General features: G+C 46.0%; 1 protein-coding gene across 1 annotated transcript in view; it reads left to right on the plus strand.

Annotated features, from left to right (window-relative positions):
* Positions 1-20,552, plus strand: part of GAK (cyclin G associated kinase) — a 1,786,158-nt gene that overhangs the window by 128,431 nt on the left and 1,637,175 nt on the right. Inside the window, exon 2 of the mRNA XM_078676333.1 lies at positions 7,472-7,533. Coding sequence (XP_078532459.1) covers positions 7,472-7,533 — 62 coding nt within the window. The remainder of the gene's footprint in view (positions 1-7,471; positions 7,534-20,552) is intronic.

Genomic DNA, 20,552 nt, shown 5'->3' on the forward strand with positions numbered 1-20,552 from the left:
GCTGTTCACTGCCCCTCCAGGTCACAAATAAATCATCGATGTTGGAGAGTAGGGTCTGCTTCTTATGGTCACCCCCACTATTTGCTTTTGCTTTACTGGTTTCCGACTTAGATGTGGCTGTGGGCCTGCTAATCAGACCCACAGCCCAGATGCACTCTCTCTAAATTCACACCATGTACTCTAGGTACATCCACAATTGGGAATTGGTTCACCTCATCAGCCCCTGTAGAAGTGTATCCTAGGTACTCGGAGCATAGGTGTAACCAAGGCCTACCAGGGGCTGCAGCATGTATTATGCCACCCCTGGCTGGCCACTCAAACTGACACAACCGGCGGATTACTCAGCTGGGGCAAGGTCGTGTAATCACCCCTTGCTTAGGTATAGTATGCCTATATATACCCTTATATATAGACACACAGTAACCTATAAGTCACTTCTATGGCAGGCCTTAACAATCCTGGAGGCAGAGTGCTTGGTTATGTGTGAGATGAGCCTGTCTGCAGCTTTCGGAACCATGTCCTTATAGCTGTTCTATGATATCGCCATACCATATACTCTTAAGTGCATTATAATCCTCGCGGTTGAATGCTAACTTTGGTTCGGCTTTATCTAAACATGTAGTCTAAGGTGTCATATGCTTTGGAATACTACCCCCTTGCCAATTCTGGCGACGGTGGTAGCATTCCACCCTTCTAGAGGGAGAAGACATGTTAGTGCTGACTATCCCGGTTAAAGTTAACCAGAGCCCCAGCGTCACAAAGTGGACGCTGCTGCCACAGACAAAAGTCTGACCTCCTGCTGCTTGGAGTCCTTCCAGTCACGGAGGTTTGGACAATAGGTTTCCTGCCTGGAGAGGTGCGAGCACCACCCCAGACAGGACTTTGTGTATTGGGACAGGGAGGGCTGAATAGATTGAGACACTGCCTGAGGCACACTAGGTGCCTCATGCATTCCCCAGTACAAACCGGTTGCTGGGGCACTCCAGCCCCAGCTCTGGCACGAAACTGGACAAAGGAAAGGGGGTGTAACCACCCCACTTCCTGGTCCCACCCATAGGAGGGACCTAGGAACAAATCCAGCCCCTTTTAGCTGTATAAAGGTAGGAGCTGTGTCCTTGGACTTTAGATTTGATCCTGAACTGAAACTTGAACAAAACTCTGGACCTTCGACATTCTGCTGAAGCTGAAGACTGAAGAATCTCCCTTGTGGCCAAGGAAGGGACCACCCTGGGCAACCAGGCTCCATCCAGCAAATCAACGGCTTGCTCTGTCGACGCTCCCGCCGGGACCCGAGCACAGAGCCTGATAAGACCCAGACCTCTCTGACCCTCTCTTCACGTCTGCAGCATAGCTGAGATCCGTGGAGGCGACGAGACACGTGGGACCGGACATCTTGAAAAGTCCACGACTTGCTAACTGTGCAGCTCCTGAGGTATCCTCGCAGCTGTGCACTGGGGATTGAGAAGCCCCGAATCCGAGCTCCACCTGTACCGAAGATCAGCCCTCCACACTCCACGAGTTCCGCGTGGGGCCCTTCTGCTTGTGTTCCGCTCGACGCGTTGTCCGGTTGCTGGCCCGTTGGCTAGTAGCCTCTGTGACGACAATCCTTTTGATTCAACTTGCTGGTCTGGTTGCTCCAGACTGGCCCTTGCCTCCCTGCAAAGGTGAGGCACCTCAGACCTTGCTGGTCTGAATCAGAAGCCTTCTTTGTATCCTGCATGGATTGCCTTTGCCAAGGCTTGTTGACTCCAATCCGGCGATCGACCCCTCCATCTGCGAGAACCCTCGTGGGACAGCTCCTCTCCAGCATCTGGTCGTCCTCGACGCCTCCTGGTCAGCGTGGCTGAAGAGACCAGCTTCACGACAGCACCTGATTGCTCCTTGACGTCGTCTGGTTCCTTCCTGGTTCCACCCGGTCACTGGCTAGTGACCCAGACTCTGTCCCCTCTGCTTTCAGGTCCTCTTAATCCTAGATCCGCCCTTGGATCCACCCGGACATCTTCCTCCTGGTCGCCTGCAGCATTTTTCCTCCAGGTCTCCATAGGTTTCAACGGTGAAACCCGACACATCTTCACACCTATGCACCCGCTTCCTGTGGGTGAGGTAACGTGAGTACTTCGGTGCTCCCAAGGGTATTGACTATCCAAGTGTCTAGGGTTTTAGTTGTTTCCTTCTAGCTAAACCGGAAGTGTCGTAAATCCTTCTTTTTCCAACTGCTAAGTTCCCATTGACTTAACATTGACTCTCGCGTGTGTGTAAAGACACTGCACGTGCCGCCTGTGGGCCTCCTACTCCTAACCTAAGGTTCAGATAGTGTAGCCCCAGCGATTCTCTAGGCCCTAGGCCTTTCCTTTTCTCGTGACGTGGTACTTATACCACTTTCTTAATATATGGTTTGCTTCGCCCCTAGGGCCTAACTGTAAATTGTGCAACTTAACGTATTCTGATTAAGTAACTTGTTATGTGCTTTTGCCTCTGATCTCATAAAGAGTTCAGAGGAGTGTGTTAGTGAATAAATACATATATATTTTATATATATCCTGTGTGGTGTCCTTTCATTTGATATTCAAGGGGTTACATATGGTAAAACAGCTGGCTTTACACGCCCTCAAGCGTCTTTTAGCCTAAGACTGTTCTGTCCACGCTACCACTAGGATAGCTGGTCTATAAGGTTGACTTACAACCATCACCATAAGGGTTGTTTGTGCTGGTGCAAGGTGTTCACTAGAATAGTGAACATCATATACCATGCCAACTCCTCACAATCAATACATCGATACCATCCAATTACATTGGCATTTAAGACTTCCAAGTGTTTGCTTTTGAGGACCAGCTCCTCCCAAGCTCCCATGTGTAAACAAGCGAAGCTTGGAGAGAAGCTGGCCCCCATTGCCACACCCTTTAATTGCCGGTAGAGGAGACTGTTGTACATGAATACATTATTCGACAAACAGTACTCAAGCATTTGTAGAAGCATAACATTGTGGTCACTGAAACGGTTAGATCGTCGCGATAAATAATAATTGACAGCAGCCAAACTATCAGTATGCACTATACTTGTAAAAAGGGCGGTGACGTCAAGTGCCATCAACCAATCACCCTCAGCCCACTCCATGTGCTGTATCTTGTGCAGAAAATCTCCTGTGTCTTGTTCATAGGATTCAAGTGAACGTACATATCCCTGTATCAATCAATATAGATGGAGGTGCGTTCCAATAGTCCTCCCCTGGCCGAGATGATAGGTCTGCCAGGGGAGTTGTTGACATCCTTATGTACTTTAGGAATAAAATATATTAAAGGAGTCACAGGATTTTCAATCTTCATATATTTAAATTCTGCATCAGAAATCAACTTTTTGGCTTTCCATTTCAATAGTTTGTGATGATACTCTGCTTTGATGGTTTTCAATGTCAAGAAGTTAATCCTCTCATAGCAACGAGGATCATTGAGTTGGAGGTAGGCCTCCTTATCGTAATTACTCCTGGTCATGAGCACAATGTTGCCTCCTTTGTCGCTTCCACGTATGACAACATTCTTCTCCTTAGTCAGACGGGAAGTAAGTGCTTCGTATTGCTGTGTCTGTTTTTTGTATTTTTTCTTTTGCACGCATGTTTTTCTTTGTAGGTCTTTTAATTGTTTTGTCGTATTTTCGTGAAAGATGTCAATCACATCACGTGGCATAACTGGATTGAACACTGATGGAGGTTTGAACGGAGTAGTGACAGTTATCCGTTTTCCCAAACTGTCCACCGCTCCTATCTGGCTTTGATTAATCAAATGTTGGTCGTATCCTGCCCCTTCAGTGTCCCATAATTCCCATATATATATTTATATATTACCTACTGGCGATAGCCAGTAGGTATATATAGTTAGGATCTAGCTACCATAGGAAATGCGCAACATTCTATTGGGAATAACTTTGGCGCCGGTTGAGGAATTTGCGTGTAATTTACCAAAATTCTGGCCGGCTCTGCTGCGCTCCTTCCCTGAAAGTTTCGGGGAGATTCGTGAAGTAGGGGCTGAGAAAAAAGGGCGGCCCCAAAACGTGTTTTCCCCATGTTAATTTCCATAGGACGTTCTGACAAGGCTACAGCCTGAACCGCTGAACGGAATTACACCAAACTTGGCAAAATTGTAGGGACTGGTACGCAGAAGTGCCTTTGCTATATTTGGTGAACATTGCTCCAGTGGTTTTTATGAAAATTAACTTCAAAAACACATATATATCTGGCTAGAGCCTAACCACACATCTCATCGTGAGATCTGATTGGCTGTCAGCACTTCATCCAAGAAGTGTTGGCAGCCATCTTGGGACCAATATACATGAGAGCACCTCATTAAAAAGCATTGTAGTTAATAGAGGGTTTTAGGACTTTAGTTACATTATAAATCATTTGTTGATGGTACCATACTCATTTTAGGAATTGTGGTGTGTTCTAAGGTGATTTTACCATGTGAAAAACCTTCTGCTGGGATATCATGAATCATGTTTGAAAGAAAACTATTATCTCATGCTTGTCCCACAGTGGTTTGGAAGGGGATCTATAAGCTAATCTGAAAGCATATTTTCTGTAAATTCACATTATCTTTCTCAGTCATGTGAGAATGAAGTCTGACATTCTCAGTAAAATATGTACATCCAACAAGGACAGAGACTGTCAGTTGATTCCTTTGTGTTCTACTGCAGCCTCCTAGAGTGTTCTAAAGAACAACTAGAGCGCTAACAGTCCTACTTATTGCAAAGGTATGGCACACCTGAAGCCATCTTGATTGGAATAAAGTGGTAACTCTTAAAACATTTAATTTAACAAGGAACAAAATGAGGGGGTATATTTTGCCATAGAAAGTATGATTAGTGCTGCAGAAAGAAAAATTAGGGCACATTTTGAGTGACTTCCCAAATCCTCTTCTATTTCATTAAACAGTTCTGACATGCAGTCTCCCAAGATGGCCACCAGAGACAAAAGAGCCCAAATGTAGCCCAAATATCACCCAGATGTAGCCCAAGTATAGCCCAATGACAGAATGTCCCAGAGTGTTCTAAAGAACAACTAGAGCGCTAACAGTCTTACTTATGACAAAAGTATGGCACACCAGAAGCCATCTTGATTGGAATGAAGCATGCATTTATATTTGTATTTATATAGATATGCAGATTATATATGTAAATACATATACATATATGCATACATATGCATGTTATTTACATGAAAGTTTTAAAAACACTAATAAAAGCAGAGCTAAAAAGCCACCTCATTACAAACAGAATGGCTTTAACTTAAACGAGGGCGAGATCTATTGCATTTTCAATGCTTGTTTACTTTGGTTCCATCAAGAAGGCATTCAGATGTGTCGCACATTTGCCATAAATTCTGAATGTTAGCACTCTAGTTGCTCATTAGATCACTGTAGTAAAGCTACGGCTCACCAGGGAAGTCTGCTGCTAATCATACTTTCTATGGCAAAATGAACCCCCTCATTTTGTTCCTTTTTAAATTAAATGTTTTCAGACTTACCACTTCATTCCAATCAAGATGGCTTCTGGTGTTCCATACTTTTGTCATAAGTAAGACTGTTAGCGCTCTAGTTGTTCTTTAGAACACTCTGGGACATTCTGTCATTGGGCTATACTTGGGCTACATCTGGGTGATATTTGGGCTACATTTGGGCTCTTTTGTCTCTGGTGGCCATCTTGGGAGACTGCATGTCAGAATTTTTTTATGAAATAGAAGAGGATTTGGGAAGTCACTCAAAATGTGCCCTAATTTTTCTTTCTGCAGCACTAATCATACTTTCTATGGCAAAATATACCCCCTCATTTTGTTCCTTTTTAAATTAAATGTTTTAAGAGTTACCACTTTATTCTAATCAAGATGGCTTCAGGTGTGCCATACCTTTGTAATAAGTAGGACTGGTAGCGCTCTAGTTGTTCTTTAGAACACTCTAGGAGGCTGCAGTAGAACACAAAGGAATCAACTGACAGTCTCCGTCCTTGTTGGATGTACATGTTTTACTGAGAATGTCAGACTTCATTCTCACATGACTGAGAAAGATAATGTGAATTTACAGAAAATATGCTTTTAGATTAGCTTATAGATCCCCTTCCAAACCACTGTGGGAAAAGCATGAGATAATAGTTTTCTTTCAAACATGATTCATGATATCCCAGCAGAAGGCTTTTTCACATGGTACAATCACCTTAGAACACACCACAATTCCTAAAATGAGTATGGTACCATCAACAAATGATTTATAATGTAACTAAAGTCCTAAAACCCTCTATTAACAACAATGCTTTTTAATGAGGTGCTATCATGTATATTGGTCCCAAGATGGCTGCCAACACTTCTTGGATGAAGTGCTGACAGCCAATCAGATCTCACGATGAGATGTGTGGTTAGGCTCCGGCCAGATATATATGTGTTTTTGAAGTTAATTTTCATAAAAAACACATGAGCAATTTTCACCAAATATAGCAAAGGCACTTCTGCGTACCAGTCCCTACAATTTTGCCAAGTTTGGTGTAATTCCATTCAGCGGTTCGGGCTGTAGCCTTGTCAGAACGTCCTATGGAAATTAACATGGGGAAAACACGTTTTGGGACCCCCCTTTTTTCTCAGCCCCCACTTCACGAATCTCCCCGAAACTTTCAGGGAAGGAGCGCAGCGGAGCTGGCCAAAACTTTGGAAAATTACACGCAAATTCCTCAACCGGCGCCAAAGTTATTCCCAATAGAATGTTGCAGATTTCCTATGGTAGCTAGGTCCTAACTATATATACCTACTGGCTATCGCCAGAAGGTAATTTTTTGCTTTAACACTGAGCGCGGCGCCTGCTTCAAGGACACCGCGCTCAGTATTAAAGTTCAAATAAATATAAAAGAAACAGAGCACGGTGTCCTTGAAGCTGCGCCACGCTCCGTTTTAAACTTAAACATCTATTTGCAATGCAATAGGTCTTGCATTTACGCAAGTTTAAGCTATTGGCATTGTAAATGACAATGCCTTTTTTATTTGTTTTAATAAAGGAAAACAAAAATAGGCATTGTCATTTACAATGCCAATAGCTTAAACTCTCGTAAATGGGAGACCTATTGCACTGCAAATGCTTGTTATATGTTCGCTCTTGGGTAAGTGGAGTGGGAGTGTTGTGTAGTCAGACCATAATTGAATTGCTCTGCATTGTTTTTTCCCCATTTTAAGTCCTTGGTTTTAAGTGTAAAATGCAGCATACTGTTTTTTCTGAATTAAAATTTACTATGAAAAGGTTTCAGTTTCCCTTTTGTGCATTGGGGACCTGTAGATGATTGGACAGTGAAGAAGACAACAAATAGGGATAACTTACTCTGGATCCTCTGATTAAAATTATTAGTTTTTTTGTTTGTTGTGTTTCGCTGTATGTGTGCTGGTTTGGATGTTTATCAAATTGATAATGCCATGTTCTGTTCAACAATCGTTTTTTGTTTTTTTAGGTGGATTTGCTTTTGTATATGAAGCTCAGGATGTTGGAAGTGGAAAAGATTACGCTCTTAAGGTAATGCAGTGGACCAGTAATAATTTCAAACCGTGCTAATATATTTATCAAACAACTTTAAAGGAATGCGTACAGGCATGCTACTTATGTTCAATGATAGCATACTTGAACTTGACCCTATTAATGAACCACTTAAGGCATTAAAAGTATGATGGATCTGTACACAACGCAGGATTTTAATTTGTACCAATATATTAACTCATGTGTTCAAATAGACCAAATAGGTAATGTAATTAGAAATAAATCACTTGCTTCGTATTGTTTACATATGAGGGAACTTAAAGCAAGTTCTAGTTGTGCTGCCTCTTAGAGGAAATTTAATTACTTCATAGTAAAAACAATTGTCTATTTCACAAATGAGTAAAAATTGGATGAAAAGCGCATGATGCTCAAATGCTCTTAAAACCTGTATACCAAACATTGAATTCAAAATAAAAAAAGTTTGGTTTGAATTAGATGCGTCAGTATTACCATTTTATTACATGTACATATTTGCAGGAAACATTCTTGTTGCATTCCTGATGTGGAGTTAAAACCTGCAGGGGTTCACTGTGCAGGTGTGGAGATAAAACCTAAAGGTTTAAAACATATGCGATGCCTGATATATGCAGATGTGTGTAGCATGTGCATTACTCACCGAGCAATTTTTCTAGGTTTGGAACTTGTGATCTGCAGGTTACACAATGATCTCTGCAACAAAAGCCTTAACACGCTTGAAATCTTACTAGGAAATGAACCCACCTGCTTGCTTTGTCGTGGCCTGCTCCGTGTTGGGCTACAAGATAAGGGGCTTGGCAGTGAGTAGATGCTTCCTGCTCTGGATCGGCCAGTAAAAGCTCTTTCTTGTTGTGCTATTGCAGAAGCCTGCAGAACTGAGTTGGATCAAGCTGCGACTCCTGATCCCACCCCATCCTCCACTTTCTTCCTACCTCGTGTTTCTTCCAGTGCAGGCATTTCCTGATAGTGCTGTGCCATTCTGATCAATGATGGGCATTTGTGGGAAGTCTGCTCATTTTGGGGCAACAGTGGAGCATCAGAGTGAGCAGGATTGTACTGCTAGACTCCTGCTACCACTTCTAGGTGAACATTGATGCCCTCTGGAAACCGTATGTTATTGGTAGAGGAATTCAATACTGCTATGGCCTTCTGTGTGAGAAGTTAGCCTGGCATATGATGTCAACTAGTTCTAGTGGGCACCTTGCACCAGTCTAATCGACCCTTATTGATGGTGGTTGTAAAGTCAACCTTATAGAAAGCTATCCTAGTGGTAGCATGGACCGGCAGTCATCAGGCTAAGACTTCAGAGAGCGCATTAGGCAAGTTGTTTTACCAATTATAATCCTTTTGAGTACCAAATGAAAGTATACCACACAAGGTATATATCAGATATATATATGTATTTATTCTAAACACAACCCCTCTGCACTCTTTATGAGGTCAGAGGTAAAAGTACAATACAAGGAACTTCATTAGCATACGATAAGTTGCACAGTATACGTTTTGCCCTAGGGGCCTCACAAACCATATACTAAAATAGTAGTATAAGAACCACGTGAGGAATAGAAAGCAGGCCTAGAGCTTGTGGAATCGCTGGGGCTGTCTAGAACCACTAAAGGATAGGGTGCAGGAGTCCCACGGGAGACGCGTGCAGTGACTAAACACAGCCGTGGGAAACGTATGGGAAACGTACAAGTTACAATTTTACATTTTAAGGACAATTCTAGGTTAACTACGATGGAGCCCTTTTAGACTAGGACCCTTGGAGGGCCAATCCCTCGGCACTACCAGAGTATTCCTGTTACCTCACCCACGGAAGCCGGGAGCATACGTGTCTTTTGGGGTCGGGTTTCGTCTTCTACTTCAATGGAGATCTGCAAAGAAGTGCTGTAGGCGACCAGAGGAAAAGTGTCCGGTTGGATCGAAGATCTGAAGAACCTGAAAGCAGAGGAGACAGAGTCTGGGTCACTTGCCAGTGACCAGGAAGGAACCAGGCGATGACGGGTGATTTCAGGTGAAAAGGGTGAAGCTTATCTCTTCAGCCACGAGGTCCAGGAGGCGTCGACGACGACCAGGAGCTGGATTCGAGCTGTCCTACGAATGATCTAGTTGACTGCTGTGTCTGTATCCGGACTGGACCCAACAAGCCTTGCCAAACGCAATCCACGCAAGATGTCGAGATTGGCTTCGGCGCAGACCAGCAAGGTCTGTGGCGCTTCTCCTTTGTAGGGAAGCTGGAGCAAGCCTGGAGCAACCAGGAAAGCAAGTTAGATTCAAAAGTAAGCTTCAGGGGGCTCACTAGCCAACAGGCAACGAACCGGGAAGACGCCTCAAGCTGAAATGCAAAAGCGGGGCCCACGGGACACTCGTGGAGTGTGGGCGCCTGAGCATCGGTGCTCGGGGCTGAGGCTTCAAGCACCCCAATGCACAACTTCGAGATACCTCGGCAGTCGATGCAGCTTGCAAAATGCAGGATGTCCAGGAGTTCCGGTCCCACGTCTCTCGTGTCCGCCACGGGTCTCCGCTTTGCTGAGAACATCGAGCAGCGTCAGAGATGTCTGGGAGTCCGTGTCCTGTGTCGCACAGTCTTCGTTTTCCGGCGGGAGCTTCGACAATGCAGACCGGCAAAGTTGCTGTTGGTGCCTGTTTGAACAGGGTGGTCACTCCTTGACCGCAAGGGAGATGTCTTCCGACTTCCAGTCGAAATGGAATGTCAAAAGTCCAGGATATATGTTTCAGACTTTCGTCCAGGGTAATCTAAAGTCCTAAGGGCAGGGATCCTATACTTATACGAAGTTTAGGGGCTGGACTACCTTTAAGGTTCCTCCTATGGGTGGACCAGGGGAGGGGGTGGTTACACCCCTTTCCCTTTGTCCAGTTTCGCGCCAGAGCTGGGGCTGAATGCCCCAGCAACCTGTTTGAACTGGGAAATGCAAGGAGCACCTTGTGTGCCCCATGCAGTGTCTGAAAAGCATTCACTGAATGCAGCCCTCCCTGCCCCAATACACTAAAGCCTGTCTGGGGAGTTGCTAGCACCTCCCTGGACAGGGAACCTATTGTCCAGGCCTCCCCTGCCAGAGTTTCGGCCAGCAGCAGGAGGGCAGACTCGTGTCTGTGGCAGCAGCATCCATTTTGTAGGTGGAATGCTATCCCCGCCGCCAGGACTGGGGGTGGGAGTAGTATTCCAAAGTGTTTGACACCTTACACAACATGTTTTGATAAAGCCAAACCAAAGTTAGCATTAACCGCGAGGATTATAATGCACTTAAGAGTATGTGGTATGGCTGTATCATAGAACAGCTATAAGGAGATGGTTCCGAAAGCTGCGGAGGGGCTCAGCTCATGCTAGGGCACCCTCTCACATAAAACCAAGCACTCTGCCTCCATGATTGTTAGGACCTGCCATAGGAGTGACTTATTGGTGCATATGTGTCTATATATATTTATAGATATAGGTAGACTATATCTAAGTAAGGGGTGATTACACCACCTTACCCAGGCTGTGTGAACAGACCTGTGGTGTCAGTTTGGAAGGCAAACCAGGGTTGGCACAATACATGCTGCAGCCCCTGGTAGGCCTAGGGTGCACCTATGCCCTGGGTAACTAGGGTACACTATACAGGGGCTGACAAGGGTGACCCAGTAACCAATCTGGTATGTACCTAAAGTACATGGAGTCCATTTTATAGAGAAAGCAGATAGACTGGGGCCCTGAATAGCAGGGTCCCAGGCCAACTAAGTCGAAAACAAGCAAAACACCAGGCAAAAAGTGGGGCTAACCATATAGTCAGATATCCACCTTCCTACAGTGAGGAATCTGTGGTTTGAGTATCCGCCAGAAAGGAGGCAACTTGTTCTTATAGTGACTCCTTTTCTCATGTCTAAACTGTCTCATGTGTAAGGATACAGAGTTAAGATCTGGCTTTCCTTGTTGGATGAATTACTGCATTTCACGCTCAGCAAGAACCCAGATTGGGTGCCTCCAAAACAGTCACCTGTGTTTATGGTGGCATTAGGTCTATTGCCGTATCCTGAAATAATTTTGGTCTCTCTTAAGTAATTAAGTGTGCCTTACTTTACAGCGTGTTCACATAATTGTCCTGGATTCTTTACATCTGTAGCCTCCCTGAGAGTATCACTGGCTTTTCTTCCAAAGTTCAAGGCCACTGGTAAGGGTTTTTGATCTCAGAAGGTTATTGTTAGTTATTTGGAGTTGTGTGTTTGGTTTCCTAGACTCACTGCTTTTAAGAACATTTTTAATTTGGTGTCCAAGACATACATTGATGAGGAGGCATATTCTCACACTCAGGTGCATTTCACACAAAATATCAGAAAGGTTCAACATCACTAGGTGCTTCCTGAACCTTTCAACATGCTTACAAGTAAGTGTATGGAGCAAAGGTAGTATAGATGTGTCCTTTTCCATGTCCTGATTACTCTTATAGTTGCCCCAACTGTTTGGCTATATCAACTTGGTGTCACAGTACATAGGACAGACAACTAACTCTCAACTGACAGTGCAGACTTTCTGATAGATACATCTGCCGTGTGGATTCCTCACCTTGTGAATATCCCCCTTGCGCCAGCAACGTTCGGAAATTTTCTTCGTAGTACGCCAACGTGGGCGACGTCACAGGAGCACGGCATCGCGCGCGACTCCGTCTGACGTCACCGACCCTATATCAGGCCCACGCCGGCGTGATGACGTCAGTTCCCTTTTTTCCGCGTCTTCGACGCTAACGGTTTTCGGGATCTTACTGCGATACTTAGTATCTTTCTGTTTATTAATAGACACTGTTTCTCTCTTACGACTTGATTCTTCTCCGAAGATGTCGTCGAGGAAAACAGGCTTTAAGCCGTGTAGGTCTTGTGCCCGCACGATGTCCATCACTGACCCACATAAGGACTGTTTGTGGTGTCTTGGTTCGAGTCACGACGTCAAGAACTGCAATTCCTGTTTTAAGATGAATCCGAAGGCACTTCGAGAACGTGAAGCTAAATTACTTTTAGCTAAGGTAAAACAGGATTCTGGACGTTATTCAAGATCGACGTCACGGAGGTCGAAGTCGAAGCAAAGGTCTCGATCGAAGTCGGTATCGGCGTCGAGATCCAGAGCGGGTTCGAGATCTGGTGAGGATACGAGATCTAAAGAGAAATCGAAATCCAGGGAAAGATCGAGGTCTAGATCTAAATCGGCTTCCGGTCACGCTTCGAGCTCCTCGAGGAGAAAGCATAAGAGGAGGAAGCACAGTTCGAAACATCATTCAGAGAAGGAATCCTCTGACTCGAAGAGAAGGTCTCATAAACATAGTAAGGACTTTGTCTCTCCTTCTCCTGCTTTATCGAAAGAAGGTTCTCCGGCCCCGGAGCCGGAACCGGAGCCGGATCCGGATCCGATGTCCTCGGAACATGAAGAGGAAGAAGAAGTGATTCCTCATGAACCGACTCCAGCGGAGACTCCTGCGGATCCGGAAGGTCAGAGTGAGGGTGTGTCGGGGCGACCTCCATTGGATCCGGTAGGTCTGTACCCTCCCTTTCCTGGTCCTGGACAGGATCCCTCGCATTTTTTAAATGCAATGTTCGGAGTATATTCTAGGGCAATGTACCCCACTGGAGCACCTGTTGGTCCCATGGGTCCATTATCATACAATCTGGGTATTCCTCAGTCGTATGCCCCAGCTCCGTTTATGCCATTCATGCCGGCGCCTCTTCCACCATGGCTCGGTACGGCTCCACCGAGGTCTTCGACTCCGCATGCGGCTTCGCCGACTCCGGATCGACCTCGCAGTCGAGATCGAGGTACCACACCTGTTCATGACTCTCGTCCTGCTCCGGCTCCTCGATCGAAGTCGGAACCGGCTCCGTCGGAGTCGTTACCGGATCCGTCGACGTCGATTCGATTGGAGTGGTCGAGGCGAAGAGCTCAGCGCCTTCTAGAACAAAAAGATGATGAGAGTTCTGATGTGGAAGAAGGCGAGCTTCCTGATCATGACGATGATTTCGATGAACTTCGGGATGCTAGTGGTCTAGAACTCTCTCCTGAGTGGGTTCTGCCTTCAGCTTCTGATGCTCCATCTAGAGACGTGGCACCCTATCACGTGGTCATTAGGAAGGCTGCTGACCTTCTTAATTTAAAGCTGCCCACAGTGGAGTACAAACCCAACATCCTCACTGAAGTCTTACATTCTCCTTCTTCAATTGTGGAACCTACACTGCCATTTACTGATGCCTTGACGGATCCAATAAAGGAGATTTGGAAGAAGCCCTTATCTGCTCCTGCAGTTTCAAGAGTTATTGCAAGACGCTATAGGGTGGCTCCTGATGACCCTGCATTTCTTTCTACGCATCCATCTCCGGAAAGTCTTGTGGTTCAGGCGGCTTGCTCTAATAGGGCTGCTGGCTCCTTCCCTCAAGTGCCAGCTGACAAAGAGTCTAAAAAATTAGATCTGTCTGCGAAGAAGACTTTCTCTTCTGGGAGCATGGCTCTTAAATCATCAAATGCTACTTGCCTTTTAGGTAGATACGTGCATGCGCTAATGGACTCAGTGAAGCAATTATCATCAAAACTTCCTGAGGATGATAAGAAGAACTTTAATGAGGTTGTCTCTGACACTCAGGCTGCTGCCCGCATGGTCATTCAAAGCGGTATGGACACTGTGGATTCTGTTGCTAGAATTATGGGTTCATCCATTGCGACCAGGAGAGCCGCATGGCTAAAGTCTTCAGATTTCTCTGCGGATGTGCAATCTACATTGCTGGACTTACCCTTTGATGGAACTGGCCTTTTCGGTAAGAAGGCTGATGTAGCCTTGGAAAGGTTTAAGGACAGCCGTGCCACCGCTAGATCTTTGGGTCTGCAGATGAGAGGATCGACGACTAAAAAGTTCAAAGGATTTGGCAGATCTTCTTTTCGTCCCTTCAAGCAGGGCCAACAACAACAGCAACAGCAGCAAAACCCTCTATATAGATCCTATAGAGGTAAACAGAGGGGTCGTGGACGTGGACGTCAGGTCTCCTCTTCCTCCACTTCCTCCAATAATGCCCAAGCCCCACCCGCATCAGCAAAGCAGCCCTAGATCCACCATTCTGGATCATGTAGGGCCAGTAGGGGGTCGGCTTACTCATTTTCTACGAGATTGGGAATCGGTTACATCAGATCTTTGGGTTCTCAATCTCGTAGAGAATGGGTATGCACTTCCTTTTCAGGAATTCCCTCCCAATTACCCTCCTTGCCAAGGTTATTGTTCGGAGGACCACCTGCTTCTCCTGCAGGAGGAAGTCCTGGCACTGTTTCGAAAGGGTGCGATAGAGGTGGTTCCAGAGCAGGAGAGGGGTCAAGGGTGCTACTCCCGGTATTTCTTGATTCCCAAGAAGGATGGCAGGCTTCGGCCTATCCTGGATCTCAGGATTTTGAACCTCTATCTCAAACAGGAGAAGTTCAAAATGCTCACCCTTGCTCAGGTTCTTCTAGCGCTGATGGAAGAAGACTGGATGGTGTCGATCGACTTGCAGGATGCGTACTTTCACATCCCAATCCTGAAGTCGCACAGGAGGTATCTCCGTTTTACGGTGGGATCGCAACACTACCAGTTTGCGGTCCTTCCCTTTGGACTTACTACTGCGCCTCGAGTCTTCACCAAGGTGATGGCAGTGGTGGCTGCGCATCTCAGAAGGTCGGGGATTCCTGTATTCCCTTATCTAGACGACTGGCTGATCAAAGCAGAGTCGCCGGAGATGGTGCTCCATCATCTGCAGGAGACAACTCAGTTGTTACACAGGTTGGGTTTTTCGATAAATGTACCCAAGTCTCACCTGGTGCCCTCCCAGCGCAACCTGTTCATAGGTGCGGTACTGGACACTTCTGTATGTCGTGCATTCCCTCCACCTCAAAGAATTCACGACATTCAGGAGATGATTCCTTTATTCTACAATGGAGCGGTTGTTCCGGTCCTGAAGGTCCTTCGTCTGCTCGGTCTGATGGCTTCTTGCATTCTGTTGGTCAGTCATGCACGCTGGCACATGAGGGCACTCCAGTGGTGCCTCCGCAGGCAGTGGTATCAGCACAACGGAGATCTCAGGGAGTCAGTGAAGATCTCCGGGGAAGCTGCAGCGGATCTGTCTTGGTGGAGCGTGGAAGGCAATCTGTCACAAGGAAAGCCTTTTCAGCTACCTCCATCAGTGGCCACAGTGATTTCGGATGCGTCCACTCTCGGGTGGGGTGCTCATCTGGGAGACCTGGAGGTCAAAGGTTTTTGGTCTCCGGAAGAAAGGTTGTTTCACATCAACCTTCTGGAATTGAGGGCGATACGTTTGGCACTCAAGGCCTTCCTCCCTTCCCTTCGCGGTCGTTCGGTTCAAGTCCTGACGGACAACACGACTGCGATGTGGTACATCAACAAGCAGGGAGAAGTAGGGTCGCAGTGTCTCTGCAGAGAGGCTCTGCGTCTCTGGTCCTGGGTTCAGGACCATCAGATTTGTCTGGTGGCAAATCACCTGGCCGGAGTTCTGAACGTTCGTGCAGACAGTCTCAGTCGGCAGTTCTCTGCCGACCACGAGTGGAGGCTTCACCCAGAGGTTGTTCACGACATCTTTCGGATGTGGGGGACTCCTCGGGTGGATCTATTCGCCACTCGCGAGAATGCTCACTGCCTTTCGTTCTGCAGTCTCCAGTATCCGATGCAAGGAGCATTGGGGGACGCGTTTCAGCTGAGTTGGGGAGATCAACTCCTTTACGCGTTTCCTCCCATACCTTTGATTCCTCGGGTTCTGAGGAAGATTCGTCAAGACCGGGCCCAAGTCATATTGGTCGCCCCGGATTGGCCAAGAAGGGTGTGGTACTCAGACCTTCTCCGCCTCTCCTCTCACCCGCCGCTCCGTCTCCCTCACAGGGCAGACCTCCTCTCTCAGATGGAGGGGCAGGTTTTACACCCCCACCTCCAGACATTACACCTTCATGCCTGGAGATTGAACGGGGCAACTTGAGTTCTTTTTCTCTCCCTCACGAGGTAGTGGATGTCATTCTTTCTGCCAGGCGTGACACCACTAAGTCCATTTACTCCTATAGGTGGTCTAAATTTGTTTCTTGGTGCAGGGAGAGAGATGTTGACCCTTTGAAGGCTCATTTGTCTAATATTTTACAATTTGCCCTTTATCTGGCGCAGCAAGGTTTGGCTGTGGCCACGGTCAAGGGGTATCTTTCTGCCTTATCGGCATTTCTATGTTTGCCGGATCAGCCATCTCTCTTTAAATCTCCGGTGGTTTTGAGATTCTTGAAGGGTCTCATAAATATGTTCCCTCCTACTCCTTTTGTTGTTCCTCATTGGGATTTGAATCTTGTGCTGACCTTCTTAATGGGTTCTCCCTTCGAGCCCTTGCACAAGTGTCCATTGAGGCTTCTATCTTTTAAAACGATCTTCCTCGTTGCAATCACCTCGGCAAGGAGGGTAAGTGAGCTTCAAGCTCTAAGTTCCAAACCCCCATTCCTGACCATTCATGCTGAAAGGATGGTTCTCAGGACCAGGGCTGCTTTTCTGCCTAAGGTGGTGACTCCTTTCCATCTTGGGCAGTCCATTACCCTTCCTACCTTCTATCCTCCCCCTCACCCGTCTAAGGAGGAAGAGAGACTGCACCGTCTGGACCCTAAGAGGGCGGTGTCGTTCTATCTGGACAGGACTAAAGACTTCCGGATGGATGACCAGCTGTTTGTTGGTTTTGCTGGCTGCAAGAAGGGCAGAGCGGTGCACAAGCGCACACTTTCCAGGTGGATAATCCTGTGCATCAAGATCTGCTACTCTCTTGCTGGTAAGGACCCTCCTGAGGGTATTAGAGCACATTCTACTAGAGCAAAGTCTGCAACATCTGCTTTGTCTAGGGGTGTACCTGTTGAGGATATTTGCAAGGCCGCGACTTGGGCCTCCCTCCACACTTTCGCAAAGCATTACTGCTTGGATACCGAGGTGAGGAGGGATGGCCACTTCGCGCGCTCTGTCCTCCAAGACTTCCTGGTGTAGCAGAGTGGGCACCCTCCTCCGGGAGTGGGGACTGCTGTGGGAATCTATTCACAAGGTGAGGAATCCACACGGCAGATGTATCTATCAGAAGAACAAGTTACTTACCTTCGGTAACGCTTTTTCTGGTAGATACTATATCTGCCTGTGGATTCCTCACTGACCCACCCGCCTCCCCGTTGTCCACTCTGCTATACCTGGTCTTTCTGTATATATGTTTATACTATTGATTTAGTTCTATTTGTACTGTGTACATTGTATATTTGCATATTTGCTGTCGTTGGTCCGTCCGTGTGCCTCGAAGGCACGGAAAAAAGGGCGGAACTGACGTCATCACGCCGGCGTGGGCCTGATATAGGGTCGGTGACGTCAGACGGAGTCGCGCGCGATGCCGTGCTCCTGTGACGTCGCCCACGTCGGCGTACTACGAAGAAAATTTCCGAACGTTGCTGGCGCAAGGGGGATATTCACAAGGTGAGGAATCCACAGGCAGATATAGTATCTACCAGAAAAAGCGTTACCGAAGGTAAGTAACTTGTTCGTCTGTTCCATATTGGTAGAAAGAGTAGCACAGTTTATGGGAATAAAAACTACTGGTGAGTGAAATATTGTAAGATCAATACATGCATGAATTGTATATAGAACACCTGTATCATTCCATTAAAATAATAAGAAAAGTACAACCAACATAAAAGCAACATGTTATATTTATATTTACTGAGGAAAACAAAGGCTAAAGTGATGTTCTAGTTAGGCAAAAATGTCAGTTAAAGCATAACGTTTTAAACTCGGTAACCCCCCTCAAATTTACCAGTTATTGTTCACTGAAGTGGGACCCTGGGCCCAGTCAAACACTCCTACCCCCGCCAACCTCTTCTTCCGTGTGCAGCATAGGCCAGGTCCTGCAACCACTCCTGACTCCAGCCTCCCGGCAACCCACACCAGTGAGCCAATCCACGCACAGCCTTTTGCTATGTGCATCTTGGGATTAGCTGCAGGGCCTGCCCTATGGCCATGCCCTGTACCAAACTCTTCACGGGCAGCTAAGACCCTGTTGCTTGACAACGCTCTTCATCGTGCTCTGCCACAAGACCGGCCGCTTTTTGGGGTGTAGGTATAACCGCAAAATTACACAGGGTGCCTTAAGCATCGCCTTAATTCTGTGAAAAACAAATAAAGTATTAATTTGCTGCCAGGAGCTCTCGCTTTGAAAATTGACCCCATCCTCCTTCCACAAGAGGCAGGGAGTCAGGGTACCCCTACCCTGCCCCCTTATTCCATATTTTTATTTGTTTTTAACGACAAGGGGACCCCCTGCAGTTATAAAATGATGAATGCAACTTTCTCTTTAGTATGTGGCCAGCCAATCAGATCGCTTGGACCTTGCTGTACAGTATTAGTAACAAGGAAGTACTGTACCAGCTAATCAGATCTCATATTTTGTGCTTGCCGTACTCTGCAGAAGTACCATTAGGGTTCTATGACACCAAATATACATATATTTTGAAATTTATTTCTCAAAAACTTCTGATCCAATTTTCATCAAATCCTAAAAATCACACTTTCTGGATCACAATCAAGCTTTTTGCCAAATTCCATGTAATTCTGTTAGCTGTTTTTGCTGTATCACTTTTTCTTGGCCTCTTCTTGACAGTTCACCCCAAAACTTTCCAAGAATTTCCTTCTGAAACCCAGTCCTAACTATAACTACACAGTAGTATTGTTATAGTTTAGTGAAAATGTCTGTTAAAAATACAATTTTAAACAACAAAATATGCTAAAATTCACCTGTTCTAGTTTACTTAGCTAACTATAACTTGTGCCCTTGCCATGCACTACATATGACCTCGCAACCATCATGACAAGTTCAGGGACATCTGTGATGCCATCACTGATATCATCTTTGGAGTGTGACACTTTGCTATATGTTTATGATGTTGAAAGGTATTTAGTAAACTATACCTAGAGCAAATTTACACTATAGCTTCTGTTCTGCAAATAAGTATATGCATTTGCAACATGCTTGGCCTCTCGATCGCACTTGAGCGTGTGGAGGTTGAGGGCTCCCAGTGAAGACTTGTCACAGGAGAAAGACTATGCGTAGTGGGGACTTCACCACCTAAAAATGTTTGAGAGTCTGTATGTAGTCAGCTATCCATGAAAAAATATGCAAAGGATGATAGCTTTGTGAAGTAGGGCTTGGCGACATAATAGGTGTGGGTATTTGGAGGGAGTGTTCTCTGTGAAGAGCAGTGCACTTGGCAAAGGCTCTATATACAATGTAATTATTTTATGTATGAGCTCATACATTTGGCATTTATGCTTTACATGATTTTGCACCATTTTGTACTTTTATATATATTTCAAAGGTTGTACTTATTTTTTAAAGTAACTTGAACGGAAGATTAGTGGTTGATATTATTAGTGAGGTCATTGAGATGTCATGAGTGATGTCATCAATAATGTCATCAACATGTCATGAGTGATCTATGTAATATGAGCGGTCATAAGCAGTGCATGATAAGGGTGTAGGAAAGTAGGATCTGCTTCTTATGGTTACCCACACTTTTTGCTTTTTGCCCCCACAGTTTTGACTAATCTGCCTGGGATTCTGCTATTCAGGACCTCAGTCTATCTGCTTTCTCCCTTAAATGTACATGTACATACTTTGGTACAACTCCAGAATGGATACGGGGTACCCTAATCAGTCCCTTCTATATGGTACACATGTACCCAGGGCATAGGTACCCCAGAGGCCTCCCATGGGCTGAAGCATGTATTATGCCACCCATGAAAGGCCATGCAAAATGGGACCTCAGGTCTGCTACTGCAGCCTGTGTAAGCTGGAGCTTGCACCACTTCCGAGAGATATAGGTTCACTATATCTATATATATCAAAAGTTTATAAGTCACCCCTATAGCAGGCCATAACAATCCTGGAGTCAGGGTGCTGGGATTTACGTGAGAGGGTGCTCCTGCATGAGGAGGACCCCTCTGCAGTCTTCGGAGACCATT

This window comes from Lissotriton helveticus, chromosome 2_1 (genome assembly GCF_964261635.1).
Source record: "Lissotriton helveticus chromosome 2_1, aLisHel1.1, whole genome shotgun sequence".
Taxonomy (NCBI): Eukaryota; Metazoa; Chordata; class Amphibia; order Caudata; family Salamandridae; genus Lissotriton; species Lissotriton helveticus.